Here is an 8,721-nt window from a genome sequence, read left to right as displayed (position 1 = left end):
GGGGAATGTTAGAATATAAGATCTTGGAAAGGGCCATTCTCTAACACCTTGAGGTTCGGCACACTGCTCACGTAAAAGGTAGGTTTGATAAATTGTTTTGAACTTTTTTCTTTTTGAATAAAAATTTGATATTTCAATTTTTATAAAAAAAATATTGAAAATAAGTTATAAAACTATGTTTAATATGCGTATACGCGTCGAGCAGTGAAAAAATTGTAAAGAAATAAGAAGGACAAGGAGTAATATTTTATCGAAGTAAATATATTTAAATTTTCAATCAGTTGATTAGCCAATCAATTTGACGGACTTTCTATTTCAAAACATAGTTTAACAAACATACTTCATTCTAGTTGAAATGTTTTTGATATTTCTAGTTAAATATTTTTAATATATTGTTAACTATATTTTATTATTATATAAGGATCTACTTATTATATAACAAATACTAGATTCAATACCTCTTTCGACAATACTTATTCTCTTTATTTCATATTATTTGTCCCTATTTAAACATTAAAAATTTTCAACTTTAAGAAATAGGTATCAAATTCAAATATCTGAAAATTGTATATTAAAAGTTAAACAAATTATACAAATTATTATTGATTTATTTTTTAGAAAAATAATAATTATATATTATCATTTATACATAAATTCTAATCGATTCGTATAATGTCGATATTTTCATATCGTGTGAATTAATATATTTATAATATTTTACTAAATAAAAATATTTTAAATTTTCATTTAGTTGATTAGCCAATTTTTAAATTTACATTCAGTTGATTAGCCAATCAATTTGGCGACTTCTATTTTAAAACATAGTTTAAGAAACATACTTCATTCCAAGTGAAATATTTTTAATATTTCTAGTTAAATATTTTTAATATATTTGTTAAATATATTTTATTATTATATATGGATCTACTTATCATATAAGAAATATTAGATTCAATTCCTCTTTCGATAATATTTACTCTACATTATCCGTCTTGTTTCAACATTAAATTTTTCTCAACTTTAAGAAATAGGTATCAAATTCCAAATATCTTATACATATCATTATTGATTTTTTTTTTTGAAAAATAATAATCATGTATTATCGTTTATACATGAATTCTAATCAACTTTTGATCAATTTAAATGGTCAAAAATTGAAAAATGGAGAAGTATTTAGCTGGGACTTGTTTAGATTAAATTTTTTTTAAAAATGTCAGTTGCCAGCGTGGCAAATCAGTAAATGATAAAGCATGGCATGTTTTTTAATTATATCCATGGTACATATCTCTCTCTCCTGTCTCACAGTCCAAATGCTGGTTTTAGCAGTTGAGTTTCAGTTTTTGTCCACTTCATTTCCCAGCAATTTACATTTATATAATTAAATTATTAATTATTATTAACTACTTTTGATCTCCCCCTTTTAAAACCCTAATTTCACTCTTAATAAACTGATCAATTCAATCAATTAAACTGATAATCTTGCTTTAATTCCCAAAAAGATTTGATCTTTTTGCACGACTATGAATAATTCGCGTAGCCCATCTTCAGTTTCTTCATCTGATGATTCTGCTTCTGTTGCCACTACACAACAGGTCAATTATACTTACACTATACATACAAATTTGTGTGCATGAATACGATTTTGGATCAATGAATAATGTTTGTGTTCGTGTTTGTGTTCATGGGTTTTGCTTATGTTGTAGTCTTGTTTGATCCTGAATTATTTGTGTTTGACTTTGATCTTTGTCATAAAGTTTGCATTTTTTTTTTAAAATGAGGGCATTTGTTTATGAATTTTAGTTTGAATTTGTAGGAAGTGGTAGATGTTGATTGTGTGTAACACTTCATTCAGATTGATCGCGTGTTTTTTTTATGTTGATTGGTCTTTGAGTTTTTTAGGGGGTCAGTGTTGTGATTTTCTGAAGGGGGTGGAATAAGAATAAATGTTTTCAAGATTGAAACTTTTTCGCATTTAAAGGGAGATGATTGTTCATGTGTGTGATTGTTTGTTATAGCGAAGCAATAAAGTATGTACATTTGTATTTTGTGGGGTGTATTTTGTGCTAAATGTTGATTTTGGGTGTCATTGTAGAATGCTGGACGGAGTCTTAGAAGTGCTGATGGGAGTAACTCGTTATCATCGGGACAAGCTCTGGAGGTTACACGTCGCTGGAGGGATGTCTTCTGGTCAGTAGTCTTTGTGGCTCATTTGATTTGCTTAGGAGTTGTTCTTGGGGTTCTAGGTTTGAATAGGTTTAGGAAGAAGGACAGGCTTAATATAGATAGATACACATCTCGAATACTAGAGAATCAAGCAGGTTTAACGGAGGACTACTGGCCACTGTATGCTGTTGCTTGTGCAGTTGCAACGGTCCTTGGGTGGACATGGTTGTTGCTGCTTGGCTCACGGGCAAACCAGATGATGAAGTTCTCAGTTCATATTTTGACTACTTATCTTGCTGTGATCAGTGTTTTCTGCTTTTGGACCGAACAGTTCTTTTGGGGTGTTGTTTTCGCCATTGGTTCTGGTTTGCAGTTCTTGTACGTCATGGCTGTTATAGACAGGTATTATGACTAAGTATAGATTTCCTATTCTTTCAACAGAATGTTCTTGTCTTATCTCCTTGGTTAGATTGATCTCTGTGCCTCATGGTTGCATCTTTATGTAATATGATTATAAATTTTAAAAAGATTCTGCTTACCAGCAAAGTAAGCTATTAAACTTGTGTACCGATTTGATCTAGGTTTCCATTTACCATGCTGGTGCTGCTAAAAGCAGTGAAGTTGGTCTGGAATTATCCTGAAGTTATGAGAGTAGCATGTGCATTTATGATGGTAATGCTTTTGTGGCTAGGACTATGGTCCTTTGGAGCAGCTGGAGTTGTGGCTTCAAGCATGGGTGATGGTGGACGCTGGTGGCTACTTGTGGTGAGCTGGCAAGTTTTGCTAATCGTCGCATTATAAGTATCGGTCGGAACACTTTCAATTACAGGTTTCATTTCTAAGAGATGAAGAGTTTTGTTGTCTTTGCAGGTACTATCTGTAAGTTTGTTTTGGACAGGTGCAGTTCTCTGTAATACAGTACATGTTATAGTTTCTGGGATGGTGTTCCTTGTTCTTTTTCACGGTGGTCGAGAAGCAGCCTCAATGCCTCACAAACCACTCATGAAATGTCTAAGATATGCCGTGACAACGTCTTTTGGCAGTATCTGCTATGGATCACTCTTTACAGCTGCTATAAGAACATTACGATGGGAGGTATAGATATAATACTTTATGTCCGAGCCATCCAAAACTGTAACTGCTGGTGAATCTATACTGCACGTGTTACTAGCTATAAGCCTATAACCTTGTAAATATTTGACTTGTATTTTGTAGATTAGAGGATTTAGGTCAAAGATTGGGAACAATGAATGTTTGCTCTGCTGTGTTGATTTCTTGTTTCACCTGGTGGAGACTCTTGTTCGGTTTTTTAACAAGTACGCCTACGTCCAGGTAATCTATTTTTTTTGTTCAGTTTTCTTCTTCTTTTTTCCACTTTTGTTCCTAAAGCTTTTTAAGTGGATAGTAATGATTGCATCCCCTATACATGTGTTGGGGAGTTGATTCCTAGTTGCATAACAACTTTTTTTAGGTATACTGAATAAAATACTAGTTTGGCTGTGGAATAAGCAAATTGCCTTGTCAAGTTAACTGTTGAGCATTTTTACTCTTGGATCAATCTAATCTTTGAAGAGAAAGGAAGTAGATACTGTCCTTACCCTTCCTATGAAGTTCTGCATTTTGTGGATGCATCTTGTACATTTCTTTTGTTAATAAAGACTTTTTCTTAAAGAATTGCTCAGCAAGCTAAGCAAGTGTAGTTAGGAAAAAGAAAGTTTAAAAGACCCGTTTTTGTTTAATGGAAAACTTTGTGTAAAATGCAAATCTTATGTTTATGTTGGGCTATTTGTTAGACAAATACGACAATCTTAAATTATTATATTATATTCAGATTGCAATATTTGGAAAAAACTTCAACAAATCAGCGAGAGATGCATGGGAGTTGTTCCAGTCAACTGGTGTTGAAGCTCTTGTTGCGTACGATTGTTCCGGATCAGTTCTTCTGATGGGTGCTCTTTTGGGCGGCCTCCTTAGTGGAACTTGTGCAGGAGTTTGGACAAGGATTAAGTATCCTGACAGGGTGATTATGGTTGGATCCACTGCCATGTTGATGGGCATGATCTTGGTAAAATACTCATTATATGCTCATCTTCGTTTTCTGTCTTTTTCTATGTCTTTATTTTTCTTCGTAACTGCTGAATTGTCATACCCAGTGTAGAAAAGATTTATGGGCTTAAACTAACATTATCCACCTGTTAGATGAGTAAAACAGTAAAGCTCCGCTGTTTGCGTGCTTGATGATGACCTTTTGATTTGATTATATTGGCTCTACTTTAACAGTCTGCTACACTTTTCTCCAGTGTTATGCACTTAGTTAAATGGCTAAATATTATGTTACCTACTTACTTGACCACAGAAACATATCTTAAGATTGAAAACTAAAAGCTATCGAGAAAATGTAGAAATTTCATATTTGTGATTAAAGTTTTCGTTCAGTTCTAGGTGGCTTGGAATATAGATACCAACAAAAGCCAATAGTTGTAAGATGGAGATCATTACATTCTTTATGGAGCTTCTGCTTCGAGTCTCTTATGTTCACCCCCATAACTTCTCTAAGATGCCAAAAGTTTCTTTTCCATGTTGTACAGCTAGGTCTGGGGCATGCAGGTGAGTCTAGAAGTTTCAGGCACAAGTAGTTTTTTTTAGTGGAGTTCTGTAATAGTTTAGGCCATTTGTCCTTCGTCCCTGGTATTTTCTCCCAGAAATCTTTACCAGAATACCAGGTTTCTTCCAACATAGGTGACCGAGAGACCTCTGAAGTCTGAATTGTTAAAAAACAACTCCTTTACTTTGGTAAATTCAGCCTATTTAACAATGCCTTCTGCTCGCACAATGTTTTTTAAACTTGTTTCTGCATTTATGATTTGACTATAATTGTTGGATTTACTAGGTTGGGGTCGCAATGGTTGTGGTAGAAAGTGCTGTTACATCCATATACATTTGTTTCGCAGAAGACCCTTTGTTGATACAAAGGTGGGACTCTGACTTCTTTGACCAGATGTCTGAGACGCTACACCAGCGTTTGCAGCACAGGAGTGCTCGAGCAAGGGAAGTATTAAATCATAGAAGAGTTGAGGAACGGATACAAGAAACATTACCCATCTGATATTTTATCTGCCTTTGTGCTTAATTAGTTTAGAAGTTTGTAATTTATATTCTCTAGATATGAGTCAATTGTATAAAAGCTTTCCTTTAGTGTCACTTCCTAAAGTCCGAGTTTCATTCAGTGTAACCGTGACAGATTTAGCAACAACAGTTGTTGAAGATTTAAGATTCTAATGTTAATGTAGTGTGATTAGGATTCAATGGAGAATCAAACTGATATGAGAACATAGACAATCCGGTTATCATTGGATAAATGAAAGTGAGGCCCTCAGGATACTTGGATTCTCATATGAATGAAAACCTGTGTATGATCTTCTCTTGTTTTTAATATATTTAGTGTAAAAAGCAATCCAGATTATCGTTATAAAAGAAGGATCCTGAAACAAACAAAAAACAGGACATCTATATCAGATACCAGCACAATTCATAAACATCTGTCATGTACTCATTTTATGATGGATTAGCTACTCTATGTACATGAGGTATTCTTTCCCAAGGAAGCATAAAAATGGACAGATTAGTACTATCATAACCTTCTTCGGGTTTCTAAAACAGTCTTCTGCATTGATTAAAATTTACAAGTCGACCCTGAAGTAGTCTGAAATAGTCTTGTGCACTGATTATGTAAGCTTGTTCACTGGTTACGGAGTCTTTTAGACTGATTACAAACAGTTTTGTGCACTGATTACGAAGTCTTGTACACTGATCATGAAGTGTTGTTCACTGGTTACGGATTATATTTTATATTGATTACAAGTCGATCCTAATTATGGATTATACTTTGCACTGATTACAAGTTGACCCTGAAACAGTTTGTGAACATTATGAAATTTTATATACCGATTACAAAATCTTGTTCATCGGTTACGGATTATACACAACTATAAACATAAAAAAACTTCTAGTTAACAGGTATCGACTATATATCACTTGATTCTTATTTGCCACTGCTTTTGCCTTGTAACTCCTTCCATTCTCACTTTTCTTCCTCCTGCAACACAGTTTTCAGACCAATAACAATCAGTAAATCACAATTCTAACATTATTAAGCAAACTACACATGTAACGAGAGAGAGGCGGAGAAAACATACGACGCTTGTTTTTTCCGTCGGATTTAACCGAATGTGGTATGAATACTCCTGTTCCACCAACATTAGATTTCCACAAGTTCAGAATTGTGGTAGGAACTGAGCCAGCAGGAATCTGAGCCTCTGTCCAGTCGAAATATTTTTTATCTCGATGAGACGAATAATTATTTGTTATTCGTCTCATCGTCCGTGAATCCTTTAAATCATTCTCACCCGGTGTGTTAATCAACACGATAATTCTCCTTTCGAGTTCAGCATAAAATGTATCATCACCTTCACTTTCATTGTCACTTCTATCAAGATCATGATCAACAATGTTGCACAACTCCATGTCGAAAATCGAAATCTTTAAAAATAGAAAAATAAGGCGTAGCTGGCACTGGAAATATGTTGTGGAGATGTAAATCTAGGTTTAAATAGAGGAATAAAATGTGCCAGAGAAATGTGCTTAATTTTGATTTCAGACAAGATTGTGAGATTAAAGAATCTTGTATTGATGGGATCTTTGTATAAAGTCCAAGAGGATGCTCGTGTGAAAATATATCAAGTCTTGTAACTTAGCAAGGAGACGTTAGTTAAAAGAAGTATTATCGGTTACAAGGCAACTTGCTAGCATGAGCTACCTTCTGGAACTATAACTTTCCGTACGTTACGTGTTCTTGACAAACGTATATTATAACATACATATCTCATAATTGAAATATGATTTAGTAGTCGTTTTGATATGTGAACAAGAGCGGATTCGATTTTGTCAAGAAATTATGTAAGTTTGATATATTCGGAAGTCAATATATATTATGATATTGTTCAAATGAAAATTGAATGTGGAAAAATTGTAAAATATTTAATATTCTGATACACAATTTAAACATAATTATTGGTGCCAAAGTACTTGAAGTTGTAATGAGTTGATTAACTCAGCTTCATGATCCTAGAATTTGTCTTAATGTGGGTTTACAGATTGAATAGTTGACCCCTAATTCTTTTTTACAATGCAGGCTTATATGCCTACAAATTAGCATATGTTCTAACAATTTTTGAGTTAACCAGAGTCGAACCCGGGGGTCCCAAGACCACAAAGGATAAACCTATCACTAGACTATCTAATCGTGCTCAAATAGTTGACCCCTAATTAATTCATAGTATCAACGTTGTAGTACTATTTTAGTCATTAAGAGGAGCCTCTCCCAAGTAATTACATATTATGCATCTGAGTATATACTAATGGGGTGATCTTGTTAAACGACATCCTCGTCGAACAATCTGTCTAGCTAAGCTGAGAGTGGCAGAACCAAGACAGAACTAGTCAAGATTTCAGTCGAGGATGAACTCCAACATTCACTAAATTTGTAAGTCCGAGCTCGATTTCGTAAAATTAGTCTAATTCTGGTCTCAGTTGTTAACGAACTTGAGTTCGAATAACAAAAAATATTTGATATTGATCCGTTTAGCAAAAAGTTGAACTCAAAATTGATCAGAAAATCTCAGACTTGAATCGGTTCATTTATGGCCTCCGATTTACACATGCATGAGCAAAAGCGCACATGTACGTTTCCACGATAAACAAGATGGATTTTCCCACCTCTATAATTATTAAAAAAATTAAAAAAATGCTCCCACACAAAAACAAATAAATTAAGGATGCCTCGTCAAAATTCACATGCCGCATTCCCGAAAGAAATAATCATGAATCCGCCCCATCTGAACCCTGGTTAAAGTCCGTTGAAGAGGCTAAGCAACATGGCCGGAGATATACTTCTTTCTGCACAGACGTTGCTTATAGTTTCTTGCTCAAATGAGTGTTCCACATGTCTTCCATTCCATGCACACATTTTGACCGGCCAAAATTATATGCATACGAAGTCTTTGGCTCTCTGGCTTTATACGGACAAGATTTTGCGGACATCCGATATTTTGAAACGATTTATATATAAATATATGAGAAATATGGAGTATATATAAATTAGGCCCGAAAACTATTTTGACCAGGATCCCGTAAATCTCAGCGAGGCCCTGGTGATAAACAAGTTATGCAAGGGGAGAAGTAAGAATCGATGGATGTAAGCTCTATACTTAAAAACATGATGAAATGTTGAAATATAAGAATATAAGGGATGTTGTATACGTGACAGTAGGGGCAAGTGAAGTAGGGCAAAGTTTGTTGTAAAACATGAGTTTTGTGGTGGTTGAGAGCCTTGAGACAGTGGGGGCGAGCTACTACCCATTCGAGAATTCAAAGCATTCCGCTGGTCAATCTGGTAAATCCGTACAGTACAGTGTCGAATTCAAAATTTTGTTGAGTAGAAACGAATTTATTTTTTCCTAGTAATATGAGTTGGCGGAAACTTTTTAAAAAAGGTTACTA

At 34.3% G+C, this 8,721-nt stretch overlaps 1 protein-coding gene across 1 annotated transcript; it reads left to right on the top strand.

Annotated features, from left to right (window-relative positions):
• The first annotated feature begins 1,301 nt into the window (after positions 1-1,301).
• On the top strand, positions 1,302-5,527 carry LOC108197536 (uncharacterized). Its single transcript, XM_017365182.2, has 7 exons — positions 1,302-1,592; positions 2,093-2,565; positions 2,745-2,928; positions 3,034-3,258; positions 3,379-3,495; positions 3,995-4,228; positions 5,054-5,527. Exons 1-7 carry the CDS (start codon positions 1,521-1,523, stop codon positions 5,267-5,269), a joined length of 1,521 nt encoding a protein of 506 aa, XP_017220671.1. The 5' UTR covers positions 1,302-1,520; the 3' UTR covers positions 5,270-5,527.
• The last annotated feature ends 3,194 nt before the right edge of the window (positions 5,528-8,721 follow it).

The sequence above is a fragment of the Daucus carota genome, chromosome 8 (assembly GCF_001625215.2).
Source record: "Daucus carota subsp. sativus chromosome 8, DH1 v3.0, whole genome shotgun sequence".
Taxonomy (NCBI): Eukaryota; Viridiplantae; Streptophyta; class Magnoliopsida; order Apiales; family Apiaceae; genus Daucus; species Daucus carota.
Note: the sequence above shows the minus strand (reverse complement) of the source record. Positions and strands in the feature narration are given on the sequence as shown.

Excerpts from the sequence above, each read along its gene's own strand:
- LOC108197536 (XM_017365182.2), top strand. The coding sequence starts at position 1,521 with ATGAATAATTCGCGTAGCCCATCTTCAGTTTCTTCATCTGATGATTCT. Across the intron at positions 2,566-2,744 it reads GTCATGGCTGTTATAGACAG|GTTTCCATTTACCATGCTGG; the intron begins GTATTATGACTA and ends GATTTGATCTAG. Across the intron at positions 4,229-5,053 it reads TGTTGATGGGCATGATCTTG|GTTGGGGTCGCAATGGTTGT; the intron begins GTAAAATACTCA and ends TGGATTTACTAG.